Source organism: Antechinus flavipes, chromosome 2 (assembly GCF_016432865.1).
Source record: "Antechinus flavipes isolate AdamAnt ecotype Samford, QLD, Australia chromosome 2, AdamAnt_v2, whole genome shotgun sequence".
NCBI classification, from domain to species: Eukaryota; Metazoa; Chordata; class Mammalia; order Dasyuromorphia; family Dasyuridae; genus Antechinus; species Antechinus flavipes.
Window position 1 is genome coordinate 329,915,154 of NC_067399.1, and position 15,454 is coordinate 329,930,607.

At 32.5% G+C, this 15,454-nt stretch overlaps 1 protein-coding gene across 1 annotated transcript in view; it reads left to right on the forward strand.

The window, feature by feature from the left end:
* The first annotated feature begins 282 nt into the window (after positions 1-282).
* Positions 283-15,454, forward strand: part of LRRC9 (leucine rich repeat containing 9) — a 204,756-nt gene continuing 189,584 nt past the window's right edge. Inside the window, exons 1-5 of the mRNA XM_051977780.1 lie at positions 283-330; positions 644-862; positions 6,876-7,016; positions 7,424-7,487; positions 8,165-8,235. Coding sequence (XP_051833740.1) covers positions 283-330; positions 644-862; positions 6,876-7,016; positions 7,424-7,487; positions 8,165-8,235 — 543 coding nt within the window. The remainder of the gene's footprint in view (positions 331-643; positions 863-6,875; positions 7,017-7,423; positions 7,488-8,164; positions 8,236-15,454) is intronic.

The window sequence follows — 15,454 nt, forward strand, 5'->3', positions numbered from 1 at the left end:
CAGTTAATTGTTTTTGTTTTTTATTTATTTTTCTTTCTGTACAGCATGGTACTGGGTACAGAAAGGGTATTCATATAAACTTGTTGAATGACTGTGTCTTCTCATTTTAAAAAGCTATGCTCTCTGTAATTTTCAAATTGCATATGTTTGGAAACAAAATACTAAAAGGTGAAAACTAAAAAATTAAAGCAACAGTTAAAAATTTTGGTGAAACTTTTTTGTATCTAGCATAGATTTCCATTTTTCTAAATACTTTGTTATGTCTATTATTTTTAATGGAAGATGATTGAAAGTGAAAATCTGAACCATGAAGAAATCATTAAAGAACTGGTAAGTCCGATCTAAATTTCATCATATAACATGCATGAAAGAGTATAAGGGTTGGAAGAAGAAGGTAAAAAGGAAAAGGGGCTGAATGATAGATATTAAAAGATATTAAAATATTTTGTTTTCTGGAGACAGAGAGATAGACCAGAGCTCTGGCCTATCAGCTAAAAAATAAAATGTTTAAGTAGTGTAATTTATAGTTTTGTCTGTTGAGAGAAAAAAGCTGTATAAAGGATGAACAGTTATAATTTCTGATGGCTGATTAATTGTCAAATAATATAAATATATAACAACTGAATCTTTTCTTCTCTAATAGTGCACATGCAACGGCTTGTGTTTCGAGTTGATTGATCAAGAAGGACCAGAAACTTTCAAACTGGAGATGTTTTTTTCAGGGTATCCATGTATTGTAGGGTTAGCATCTTTTCCTAATTTAACAAGTCTCACAGTAATTGCTCAAAATATTTCAAAAATCTCAGGACTGGAGTCATGTACGTTACTTAAAGAACTTTGGCTCGCTGAATGCCATATAACGGTAAGTCTAAATGTATATATATATTTCATTGTTGTTTAATTTGAGAAAAAATGCTTAATATATGTATTGAATCTTTCATCAATTCTACAAAAGTAATATTAAAATGGTAATATTACGGTTTATGAAAATGTTTCCCCCTCTGCAGTGGAAAATGCACCTCATTTATGAATTTGTGCTTTTTTGTGCCATCCCATGAGGATCTTTAGAGGACAAGTTTATCTGAATCCATGTTCAGTATGTATAGAGACAGAAAAACAAAGTACCTATTCCCTTCCTTAGAATTTAGAGATAGAAATAGAGTTGGCAGGTAGAATGGATGGGATATAAAAACAGTGACCTCCATTTCCCCTGAAATACTAAAATCTTCTCCTTATTTTCTTTTCATATTGAAAATTGAAATTACCATTTTCCATCCAACTTTTACTAATTTCTCCTCTTTGTTTCTTTTGCTCAAACCAACTTTTGCTTGAATAGTTTGACTCCATTTAACTTTTTAATGTATTCTGTGTAGTAGAAATGGTATAGACTCCAAAATACAATTCCATTTGGACATTATTTGATTTCTTTACCCATTCTGAATGTTTTTCTTTCTTGTCTCTTGATCCATTTTTTACTTTGTTTCAAGAATACTAAATAGTACGAATTTTCTACTCTTATAAGTATGTTCTCTACATTTTGCTATAATGGTTTAATTTATAAGGAAAGGAACTGGCAGCCATCCTAAAATCAAAATTTAACATTATCATCTGCCTATAAAGTTAAATCTCTTCTTAATGGAAGAGTAGACTATTATAATAGTCTTTTGGATGTTTTCCTTGCCTCAAGTTTCTCCTCACCACAGTCTATCATTCTCAAATCCTGTCAAAGAAGTAATCTTCCTTAAATGCAGGTCTTACTCTTGATACTTCCCTTCTTCCTCATTCAATAAAGTCCAGTGGCTTCCTATTACCTCTGGGTTCAAATATAAAATCCTCTCTTTGGAATTCAGAGCTAAAGTCCTAAGAATAGACCATTCGATTTGTATGTTTGGAAGTCATTCGTAACAAAGGCAATGAAATCTCTTACATCCATACCCTTCTGTTTTCTCACACAGAATGTACCCTGACCCTCATTATCTCTTGCCTGGTCAAATCTAGTCTTCTGATTGGTCTCTTTGTCTATTCTAATCCACCATCTGCACAGCTATTAAAGCGATTTTTCAAAAGTACAGAGCTGGTTGATGCAGGTCATTCCTCCACTCAGTAGACTTCAGTGACTCTCTCTTAACTCTAGTCTCAAATAGAATCTGTATAAAACATTAAAACCTTTCACAGGAGCATACTGAGATGGAACGTGAATGGCATGTTTGAAAAGGAGCAAGTAGACCAGAGGGAGAGTAATATGCAATAAGCCTGGTTTTTAATGCCAAGTAGAAGAGCTTATATTTATTTAATCGTAAATACTTGTTTGAGCTTATTGAGTAAAAAGTAAACACAGTCCAACTTGTGCTATGGGAATCTTAATATTGTATCTCTGGAGGATGGCTATGGGTAGGGGAAGACTGGAGTGTGTTAGGAGGTTATTGCAACAAATCCAAGTGGAAAAGGATGTGATCCTGAACAAAGTTGGGTTGGAATGTGTGTACAGAAAAGGGGACAAATACAACAGTAGTAGAGGTAGAATTGGAAAAAACAAAAGTAATTGATAATGGTGAAAGAAAGTAAAGCACAGAAAATGATTATGAAATTGAAAACTTTGGAACTGGAAAGATGATGATGCTCTTGGCACAACTGAGAAAGTTGGAGAAAGATGGAAGTTTTGGGGAATGGCTTATATTTTGAAATTGTTGAATATAAGAAGTTTATGCACTATGTGGTTGGTGATATGAGCCTAAAGTTCAGAAAGACTGGATGTGAAAGTCCTCTGCTTAGAGATAATAGTTGAATTGTTGCCACCTGATGAGGTCATCAAAAGAATATGGGGGAGAAAGAGAGAGAAAGAAGAGTTTGAGACTTGGGAGAGCAGGACATGAAGGATAAAATAAAAGAAGCAGGCGGCCAAGAGAAACATAAAAAGATCAGTTGCTGGTGTCAAATACTCTAGAAAAGTCAAGGAGGATGAGAAATAAGAAGAGGCCACTATATTTAATAATAATGGTGATAGCATTTATATTGTACCTAGGCAGGCACTGTGCTAAGTGCCGTTATCTCATTTGATCCTTACAATAATCCTGGGAGGTAGGTGCTGTGGTTATTCCCATTTTACAAATGAGGAAATAGGAAGCAATGAAGATGAAGTAACTTGCCCAAAGTCATACTAGTAATAAAATGTCCAAGCAAAGATATAAACTTAAGATTTTCCTACTCCAGCTTCAATACTTTATCCACTACACCATCTAGTGGCCCTTTTTTGATATTAAAGAGATTTGGTAACCTTGGAAGAAGTTTCAGTTGAGTGATGAAGTCAGAATCCTTAAAAGCTTAGGGTTGAGGAGTGAGAAGAGAGAAAGTGGGAGTTAATCAAAGTAAATCAATTTTTCTAGGAGACTGGTTATGATATATAAGAGAGATAGGAATAGTAGCTTGGACAGAAGGCAAGGTCAAGTGAAAGAGTTTTAAATATTAGGAAGATAGGGTTTTTTTTTTGTTTTTTTTTTTTCTTTTAGTATTAGTTTTTAGGTAACAAGAAAGGAGCCAGGAAATTAGAAGGGGGAAAAAATATGTCTAGGTGCTGTCCTAGAAGAGACTGAAGGGATCAAGAGCACAAATAGAGTAATTAAATTGAAGGACCATCATACTAAAGGAAAAAATGGGAGATGATAACCAAATTATTTTGAATTATAAAATAGTAGAAAAGTGGGAACTCATTTTGAATAACATCTTTTTCCTCAGTTATATTTTATAGAACAGAATAAAATATAATCATGCTTTATAGAACAATAATACTTTATATCAGAGATGAGAACCTTTCCTGGAGGAAGAAGAAGTAGCATCAAGACTTGAGGAAAGAAGGGAAGCTTTAGAATAGCTTCTATGGACAGATTTTTCAAATACCAAAGAGAAAAAAGGTTGTCTTGATATAATGAAGCCTGAGCTGAGTCCAGATTATGTGGTTTATGAAAGAATAAATAGACATGAAGAAGCTTATTGCCAAACCTCAAAATAGGGGTTTGGAAAGGCAGGAGTGGCAATGGGATAAAAAGGGCAAAGGGATTAACTAGAGGAGAATGTATGGCTGAGCTGGTTAACAATGTTTCTTGTCTCTCAGACTTTTAACAGTGATATGTAATGAAAATGTTTTTCACATACCCAACTGTTTCATTTTTCATTCTCTAATTTTCATTGATCTTCCTTCTATGAAACCTTTTTTTTAATGCAATCAAAATTGTCCATTTATCACCATTTCCTATTTTGGGGTAAGAATAATGGAATTATGAAAGGTTTCTCTTTTATTTCATATCGATTTTTAAATGATGTAACCATTTTGAGCTTCTTGTGATATCTAGTATAAAATGTCTACATCAGATTTTTTCCATAAATGCCTTTCAGTTTTCCCAGAAGTTCTTTTCCGATAGATAGTCCTTCCCTTAGTAATTGATATTCTTAAGTTTATTGTGCACTCAGAATTAGTGTAAAATTACTCTTTTTTCAATTATTTCTATTTCTTATTAAATCTCTTTCACTGATCTACTTTTCAGTTTTCTAATCAATACCAAATAGTTTTGACAATTCCTGTTTGTAATGATCTTTGAGATTTGGCAAAGCTATGTCTCCTAATTCTTGTTTTGATTTGTTTTTTAATTTCCTTTGAGAAAGTCTATGCCTTTTGCTCCTACAGATGATTTTTGTCATTGCTCTGACTAGTTCTGTGAAGTGGTTGCCTTGGTTATTTGATTGGCATAGTAAATTTATGCTCATGTTTATTTTTTAAAAAACTTTCAATAGTATTTTATTTTCTAAATACCTGTAAAGTTAGTTTTAAACATTTGTTTTTGTAAGACTTTATGAACCAATTTTTTTCCTTTCCTCTCTTACCTCTCCCTCTCCAAAATAGCAAATAATCTGATATAAGTTAAATTTGTGCAATTCTTTCAAACATGTTTCCACATTTGTCATATTGTACAAGGAAAAAAAAACATGAGAAAGGAAAAACAAACAAAAGGTAAAAATACTACATTTCAATTCATATTCAGTCTCCATAATTCTCTCTCTGGATGTGGATGATATTTTCCATGCCAAGTCTATTGGAATTGCCTTGAATCACCACATTGTTGAGAAGAGTCAAGTTTATCATAGTTGATTATTATATAATCTTGTCACTGTACAGAGTGTTCTCTTGGTTCTGCTTGCTTCATACAGCATCAGTTCATCTAAGTCTTTTCAGGCTTTTCTGAAACCAGGCTGCTCATCATTTCTTAATAGAAAAATCATATTCTATTGTATTCATATGCCATAACTTATTTAGCCATTCCCCAGTTGATGGGCATCCACTCAATTTCCTATTTCTTGCCACTACAAAAAGGGCTGCCACAAACATTTTTTTGCACATGTGGGTCCTTTTCCCTCTTTTTATGATTTCTTTGGGATACAGATCCTAGTAGTGATACTGCTGGATCTAAGGATTTGCGAAGTTTGATACTTTGGGCATGGGTCCAAGTTGCTCTCCAGAATTATTGGATAATTTTATAACTCCACCAACAATACATTAGTATCTCAATTTTCCCACATTCCCATCAACATTTATCATTATCTTTTCTTGTCATCTTAAGCCAGGCTTGAGAAAAGTGAAGTGATATTTCTGAATTGTCTTAATTTGCATGTGTCTAATCAATGATTTAGAGCATTTTTTTCCAACTACAGATGGCTTTTATTTCTTCATCTGAAAATTGTCTATTAATATCCTTTGACCATTTATCAGTTGGGGAATGGCTTGCATTCTTATAAATTTGAGTCAGTTTTCTACATATTTTAGAAATAAGGCCTTTATCAGAAACATTGGTTGTAAAAATTTTTTTTCCCAACTTTCTGCTTTCTTTCTAACTTTGGCTGCATTGGTTTTATTTGTGTAAAATCTTTTTAAGTTAATGTTATCAAAATTATCCATTTTGTATTTCATAATGTTCTCTAGTTCTTCTTTGGCCAGAATTTCCTCCCTTCTCCACAAATCTGAGAGGGAGAGCACAGCTTTTTCTTCTCATTTACTTATAATATCACCCTCTAAATCTAAATCATGAACCTATTTCAAACTTATCATGGTGCAGGATGTTAGATGTTAGTTGGTGCCTAGTTTCTTATCCCAGAAGCTGGCGATGGGATTTATCAAACACTAAATGTCTATAGATATTGATTATTGTATCCTCTATATCTAACTTATTCCACTAATCTACTACTATTAATTTTTAGCCAGTACTAAGTAGTTTTGATGAACACCAATTTATATTTTAATATTTCATATTACATGTATTATAATATTTAAGGCTCATTTTTATATTGATGTAATCATGTTTAGCAGGGTCTAGTTTTCTAATTATTTATATTTTCCTTCATTTCAGTAAAAAATGTTTTGTGGATGTAGTTATATAAATCTTGTATATTTGTTTTTAAGTTAATGTCTAAATAATTTATAGTTTTTTTAATGAAATTTATTTTATTATCATTTCATATTTGTGTGAATTCTGCCTAGGAATGATTTTTGTGGATATTGTATATAGCCTGCTACTTTACTGATGTTGTCTCAATTTCTTTGTTGATTCTCTGGGGTTTTCTAAGCACACCATCTGCAAATAAGAATAATTGAATTTCTTCTGTGCTGTTAATTATATCTGAACTTTTCAGGGAATTAGGAGGGGGAAGGCAGTTTTTAAAAGCCTTTCCAGCAATGCTTATGAGTTATTTCACTGTCACTCTCTCCAATTTTTAGTAAGTAGTAACTCCATACTAGGAGCTCAACTTCTTCCATGAAGATTAGACTTAATCACTTTTTATCTTAAGAAAAATTTTAATTTTATAACTGATAATCTATTTTCTTGCTACAGAAAATTGAAGGGTTAGAAGAATGTAAAAATTTGGAAAAACTGTTCTTATATTATAATAAGATTACCGAAATAGAAAATTTGGAGTCACTAACAAAGCTGGAGGTCATTTGGTTGAACTACAATGGAATCAGAGCTATTGAGGTAAATTTGTTGTTAGGTAGTTTGGTTTTTTTTTTTCCCTATAAACTAGACCAATTTTTACACAGCTTAAATTTAAGTAATATTACATGTATTCAAGAAATGCCCCACATTATAGTTTAGCCAAAATTATAAATATTTAACATAATTTAGATCTCTAAGATTAATACTAATACTTCTAATTTAATAAGTAAACATTTTTTATTAAAGAAATAGAAAAACTTCGAGGGAAAAGTAAAATGTAATGAGATTTTGGTTCTCTCCTGCCTATCTACAAAAGCTCCTCAGAGGAGCTGCCAAGAAATAATCTCTTCAGAACTCAAAGAAGAAATGGGAAAGTTGATTATCTCCAGATTTATAAATGTAGATTTTTATGATTTTATCTAAATTAAAATTTTCTTACATTATAGGGTTTGCAAAATTTGAAGAATTTGAAAGACCTCAATCTTGCTGGAAATTTTATAAGTAGCATTGGTAGGTAACATTTACCTTTGCATTTGAGATAACTATTTTAGTATGAGTACTACAGAAGTGAGTATAACAAAGTTATTTTATTTTTTTAATTAATTTTTTATTTGTTTGTTTATTTATTGCTGAGGCAAATGAGGTTAAGGGACTTGCCCAGGGTCACACAGCTAGGAAGTGTTAAGTCTCTAAGGCTATATTTGAACTCAGATCCTTCTGACTTCAGGGCTGGTGCTCTATCCACTGCGCCACCTAGCTGCCCCTAATAATAAAGTTATTTTAAAGAGACAACATGGCCAATGGTTCCAAGAACATCTGGGGGTCAATCTTATATTTAACCCATCCATTCTGTCTATTGATGGTTAAGCCATTTAACCTCACAGTGCCCCAGACACTTAGAATCTTAGACTTAAAGGCACCTTTAGACTCTAAAGTTGCAGAAAAGGTACCATATTGCATTAGTGAAATTAAACCAGTGAAATCAGTCCTTTTCCTATCACTATGCTATCATATCTGGTTTTTAGACTTTTATTTACTGTTTGGTAAGAGACATGGTACCTGTTTCTCTGATGGTAAAAGATTTGCACAGTACTTCTGCCAAACATGTTATATTTCTGTGTGTTACATAAAATTATGACTGTGGGTAAAATGACAATTTCTGTTTTATGATTTTTTTTTAAATAAAGGACAATGCTTGGACTATAATGAAAGAATAGAGAGGCTAAACCTGTCTGGTAACCAAATATGTTCTTTAAAGGTATGTTTAAATAAACATTTCCTTTTTGTTTGGGAAAAAAAACTAGGCAAGAAGTAATCCTGTGATGGAAATGGAATATTTTGTGTGTTTTTGAAAGGTGGATTAATTGTAATTAAACAGTAGCCCTAAAAGCTACTGCAGGCAATTTATTTTATAGGTCTTAAATTGTCTTCAATAATTAAGACTACTACAAAGTCTTAATGTGTAATTACAGAAAATCTTTAATCTTTTAAACTTAAATTTTAAGAAGGTAAATTTTATTAATGATAGAATAATGTCATTTTGTTTTAATTTTTTCATTAAAAATACAATAATTTCAGCAAATAAAAATAAAATACTGACAAACTTAAATATGGAATACATCTTCAAATGAAATCTTAACATACAAATTATTCACAATTAGATTAAAATTATCTGTACATTTTAACAGAAAAAATGAACACTATATTTGTTCTTTATCCTCTTTCAAAGATCCCTATCTTTTCTTCTTGTTGTTGTTAAATAGTTTATTGTTTATTTTACTGACATTGCTTTTTGTCACTTAAGCGAAAAGGAGCATATATTTGGGATTAGTTAGGATTTAAGGTGCTCTGGTTAAAGCCTCTTATTTTGCAGTTAAGAAAAGTGATCTTCAGAAAGGATAAGAGATTTGTCCAAGATCATGTACTTTTTGTAGGTTTTTCTTTTCTTTCATTTTTTCTATTTATAATAGCATAGCAGTATTGCATTATATTAATAAACTGATTTATTTATTCATTAGATATGGTTTGGGATATATAGACAAAATAACTACTAATACTTTTGCATATATAGTTAACTTTTTTCTTTTTAACAATATTTTTAGAGTATAGTTTTTTTATATATATATATATGTATGTGTGTATATATATGTATGTATAAATATGCATATATATAGGGAAATTGAAATATATAGTTCCACAATTGTAAATTGTATAAATTTGTTGTCATTCCATTTCTCTTCTGCCTTGCATCCCCAAACCCTGTTTTTCATCCTCACTGTAACCTCCAACACTGTAGTTCTTTCCCAGTCCATCACCTCTGCACTCACTGCACTCTTTTCCTCTCTGATTCTTGATGAATCAGTTCAATTCTACATGGTAATTTTCTCTCAAGTCCCTTGTTCCTTCATCCTGTGGTCAGTGGTATTCTACCAGACCTTAACCTTGGATTACTCTGCCTTCATTCCTATTTATGTACTGTAAAAATAAGTTGAAAGAAATCATGAAAGGATCTACATATGCAAAAATACTTGTAGCACTTCTTTTTGTGATGGCAAAGAATTGGAAATTGAGTAGATACCCATCAGTTGGGGAATGGCTGGATAAATTATGGTATATGAAAGTAATGGAGTATTAATCTTTATAAAAAATGATGAACAGGCTGATTTTAGAAAGGCCTAGAAAGATTTACATGAATTGATGTTGAACAAAACAAGCAGAATCAGGAATACATTGTACATGACAACAATAAGATTGTGTGACTATCAACTGTGAAATACTTGGTTCTTCTCAGTGGTTCAGTGATCCAAAACAATTCCAATAAACTTTTGATGGAAAATGCCATCTGCATCCGGAGAGAAAATATGGAGACTGAATACAAATCAGCATATCCTATGTTCACTTTTTTTTTCTTTTTCTTCTTTTTTTTTCTTGTGTGATTTTTCCCTTTTGTTCTCATTTTTCCCTTCTAACGTGATTCATAAGGAAATACGTAAAAAAATGAATGCACATGTATAACTCTGAAATTAATTTTAAAAAGAAATTTTTATTTTACATACTTTATGATATATAGTTTATATTTATATAAAATTTTATATAAAAGAAATTTATTTTTTGTGATCATCACAAAAACATAATGTAGCTTCTCTGTTAAAAGGTTGCCAAACTGCCTAATTTCAAGACAAAGGCCATTCTGTGCTCTGTTTTACCATGATGAATCATGGGTTTCTTCATCTGTAATGGGATGATGATATTCTACAGCACTATTGTGAAGATAGCACTTTTATCAGTTATGAGGTACTATTATCTATGATCTGTAAAGGATCAACAATGTCATTAACATGAACATTTTGGGGAGAGATTTCTCTAGGATATACTCTATAGTTCCGTTCTGTAGCTTCATTTAGAAGCAGCAATCTCCCATAGAACCAAGCAAAAAATACACTTGATAATCTCTCCAAACTCATTAGCTCTGCTCAGATTTTCTTACTTTACATTTTTCTAAATGGGTTTCTGGCTTCTCAGAAAATTCAGTTAATCAAATATGAATCAGAACTCCATTATGGAAAAGGTACTATGCTATACACAAAACTAATGTAACACAGACTCTGCTCTCAAGCAATTTTGCAATCTAATGGGGATAAATACTTGTACAGAAATAACAATGCTGCAAAAGAGAGTTAGAGAAATTTTGAAAAAGAGGAATAGGCAGATGTGAGATGCTAAGTCTGTGAAATGTCCAGCCTGGGGATGCCAGTAGCAGACCTGCTGCACTGGCTCTCATAGAAATCATGAAAAACAAGTGAAAGAAAGAAAAACAAAGCACCAGTGCTAGCAAGTGAAGAATCATAATGAGAATCCTTCAATATAAAATCAAACCATTAAATGCTTTCTAACCACAGTGTTGCTAAGGAAACAAAAAAGGAAAACAAAAAGATAAATCAGTCAGTGTATGAAGGGATATTGGGTTTGAGGAAAGATTTTTGTATTCTCAGGCAAACTGTCTCTCCTGCTAACCAGCCTGATATCCTATTACTCCTGCAATTCGGTTCCCATCCACTTCAAGCATGTCTATTCCCCAAACATCTTGGCTTTCACCGGCCAATGGGCAAATTCTTCATAGTTGATCATCACATAATCTTCTTGTCATTATGTACAATGTTCTCTTGTTTTTTCTCACTTTACTTAGCATCATTACATGTAAGTCTTCCCAGGCTTTTATGAAATCAGGCTGCTCATTTCTTATAGAACAATCATATTCCATTACATTCATATAGCATAACTTATTCAGCCATTACCCAGCTGATGAGCATGCACTTAATTTCCACTGCACTCAATTCCACTACAATACACTCAATTTTTCCACCACAAAAAAGACTGTTACAAATGTTTTTACACATGTGGGTCCTTTTCCCTCTTTTATGATTTCTCTGGGATATAGACCCAGTAATGATACTGTTGCATCAAAGGCTATGAACAATTTAATAGTTCCAAATTGCTCTCCAGAATTATTGAATTATTTCACAACTCCATCAATAATGCGTTACTGCCCCAGTTTTCCTACATCCTCTCCAACATTTATCATCTTTTTCTGTCATTTTAGCCAATCTGAGAGGTGTGTAGTGGTATCTCAGAGTTGTCTTATTTTTGCATGTCTAATCAATAATGATTTAGAGCATTTTTTCATATGATTGTAGATGGTTTTAATTTCATTATCTGAATTCGTCTTTTCATATACTTTGTTTATTAATTGAGGAATGGCTTGTGTTCTTATAAATTTGAGTCAGTTCTCTGTATATTTTAGATATAAGGCCTTCTTCAGAAACACTGGTTCTGCTTCCCTTCTAATCTTGGCTGTATTGGTTTTGTTTTGCAAGCCCTTTTTAATTTGATGTAATTAAAACTATCCATTTTACATTTGATAATGTTCTCTGGTTCTTCTTTGGCCACAAATTCCTTTCTTCTCAACAAATCTGAGAAGTAGACTATATCTTGTTCCCCTGATTTGTTTATTGTATTACCTTTAACGTATAAATCATGAACCCATTTCAACATTATTTTGATATAGTCAATGCCTAGTTTCTACAATTCTACCTAGTTTTTTCAGTTTTCCCAGTAATTTTTGTCAAATAGTGAGTTTTAAACTCAGAAGCTGGAATCTTTGGGTTTATCACATATTACCATATTCATTGGCAATTGTGTCTTATGAACTTAACCTATATCACTGATCTACAACTCTATTTCTTAGCCAGTACCAAATGATTTTGATGACTGCAGCTTTATAATAGAGTTTTAGCTCTGATATAGCTAGGCTACCTTCCTTTGCATTTCAAGAAAATCTCTTGATTTTCTTGACTTTTTGTTCTTCCAGATGAATTTTGTTAATTACTCTTTCTAGTTTTATAAAGTAATTCCCTGTCAGTTTAATTAATATAGCACTGAATAAGTAAGATTAATTTAGGTAGAATTGCCATTTAAAAAAATATTAGCTCAGTCTCTCCATGAGTACTAGATATTCTTCTGGTTGTTTAGATTTAACTTTATTTGTGTAAAAGTGTTTTGTTTTTCATGTTTTGAGCTGTTTTTGTCTTGGCAGGTAGGCTGTAAAATATTTTATATTATCTACAGTTATTTTAAATGGCATTTCTCTTTTTGTCTCTTGCTGCCGGACTTTGTTGGTAGCTTATAGAAATGCCAGTGCTTTATTTTATATCCTACAACTTTGCTAAAGTTATTAGTTGTTTCCAGTAGGTTTTTAGTTGTATCTCTAAATATATCATTATATCATCTACAAAGAGTGAGTTTTGTTTCCTCATTACCCATTCTGATTCCTTCAATTCCTTTTTCTTTTATTGCCTAAGCTAACCTTTCGATTTTTTGTTTCTTTCTGACTGCTTGTCATATTTTCTCCTTGATCTGATAATTCTGGACTTTAGCTACAATATTCCTTGGAATTTTCATTTTGGGGACTCTTTCAGGAGGTGATCAGTGGATTTTTCAATGACTATTTTACCCTCTGATTCTAGAATATCAGAGCAGTTTTCCTTAATGATTTCTTGAAAGATGTTATTCAGGCTTTTTTTCATTGTGGCTTTCAAGTAGTTCAATAATTCTTATATTATATCTCTTGAATCTGTGACTTGTTTTTCCAATGAGGTATTTTACATTTTTTCTATTTTTTTTCCATTTTTTAAAATTTTATTTGACTGTTTCTTGATATCTCCTTAACTCATTCTCTTCCATTTGTCTAATTCTAATTTTTATTTAATTATTTTCTTCATTTAACTTTTTTTATCTCCTTTTGCATTTGGCCAATTGTACTCTTAAGAGAGTTGTTTTATTCAGTGGATTTTTTTTTCCATGTCACCAAATTTATTTTGAAGGAATTGTTTTCTTCAGTCAATTTCTGTGCTTCCTCTTCCAAGCTGTTGGCTTTTTCCCCAAAATTTTCCTAAGTTTCTTGTATAGTTCTCTTTTGTTTTCCTCATTTTTCTTCCATCTCTCTTTTAAGATCCTTTTGAACTGGAGACCATTTCATAGCTCTCTTTAGGACTTTAACCTGAAGGCATTTTGCCTCATTATCCTTGTTATGCTGGGCCTTCTCTTCTCCCTCTGTATAATCACTTGGTGATCTCATCAGCTTTCTGGATTCAAATATCACCCTTTAAATGATCATTCTTATATATACTTATCCAGCCCTAATCTTTCTCTTGATTTCTATTCTCATATCTTCAACTACCTATTGGACATCTCAGCTTCTTGTAGTGAAGATGTCCCGTAGACATCTTAAACATAGAAGTGTTCAAAATTGAACTCATCATTCTAATTTTCTCTTCTTCTGAGCTTCCCATTGAGGTTAACTGATTTTCTCAAAATCACACAGCTGGTTTGTTCACTTCCAGCTTCATGAGAAGATTAGATGAAAGAAGAGACAACAAAAGGTGCTACACTAAAGTAAATGAAAGTAACTTTGGAAGAGATTTTAAAATTATATGAATGGGATAAGGGCACTGGCCAATAGAGGGATCAAGATTGGCCTCTTGAAGGAGTTGAATTTGAGCTTATAAACCTTGAAGGGAGCTGAGGCACCAACAGACAATGGTGGTGAAATCCTTTTTCAAAATGGGGCTACCAGTGGCAGGAGTTGGAGTGTTTTATAGAACAATGATCATTTAGGCTTCCACTGCCAGAAGGCCAAATGGCTTATATTTCACCCATTACCCTTCAGAAGTTGGAACGTCTTTTATCTTTCTCCCTGGTTAGGATCCTCACCAATTGACTTCCAATTTGGGGAGGACAGTCTAAGAATTCCAGTTCCACTTGATCTCTTAACAATCAGAGTAATTTTTACAAAAAAAAAAATCAATGTTTTTATCTCTCTGCATGTGTGTTTCTAAGATAAAACAAAAATAAACATTTAGACATTTCCTCCTAATACTTAATTTAGCTTCTTTGTAGCATGAATCCTACCAAAGTTCCAGATCCAAACTTCTCCTCCCCCAAGCCTTGCTCTGAGGTATCCAGGCTTTTCCTCCTAGCTGGTTACATCCATCCTGAAATCCTGGGATCCAAAGTTCCTATGATTCAAGTTCCTGGATCCAGAATTCCAATCCCCACTTCTAGAACTGAAAAGGACAAATAAAACAAGACCATATCTCCAAACCTATTTTTAAGGGCTACTGGGCCAGTAGCATCTTTCTTGCTTCTGCTGTGATCCTTGTGCCTCACTAGAAAAAGAATTGTTTTTCAAGTTGATTGAAAGTTATGCCCAATGGAAAGAAGTTGTTCCCACCTATATGGTAGGCCATTGAAGAATGTCTTCTCCCAAAACCAGGTCCTTATTGCCCCTTATATTGGTGCTGCCAACTTACGTTGTTGTAAACATATGTCAAATGCTATTTTATTCTTTCCCTTTCTTTGAAAAAAAAAAAAGCTCATCTTCACCAAATAAACAGGAGCATATTTTGAAGACATTGTTCTCAATTCAAAACAGATCTCTGGGAAGCCATGAACAGTAAGTATCCTTTCACCAAAACAGTCAATGTCACATGATTGGTCCCACAAAAACAGGCAAATGTCATAGTCTTATAGAAATACAAAATTTTATACATTCAACAAAGAATATTTCATAATGTTTACTTAAAATTACTGCTTGATTAGTATTTAATAGGTGTTAACATGAGTTTTCTAAACCCACAAGCAAACGATGAAGCAAAAAAACAAAGAAAATTTACTTAATGTGTCTGACAGAAATATGGTCCATGCTGAGCTTTCCAAACAACATGAATCTGTCCTGTAGGGATTTAGGATGTGAGGTTAATTGGGCATCACTCCCTCTGTCAAATGAGGAAACTCTGGGCAGAGCTTCCTCCCTTGTAGATGGAAACTTTTCCATGATTTCCTCAGTGCAGAAAGCCATTCAAGCTAAGTCTGAACAGTCTTGTGTCACTTTGTGCATAGAACACACCAAAATTGATTGA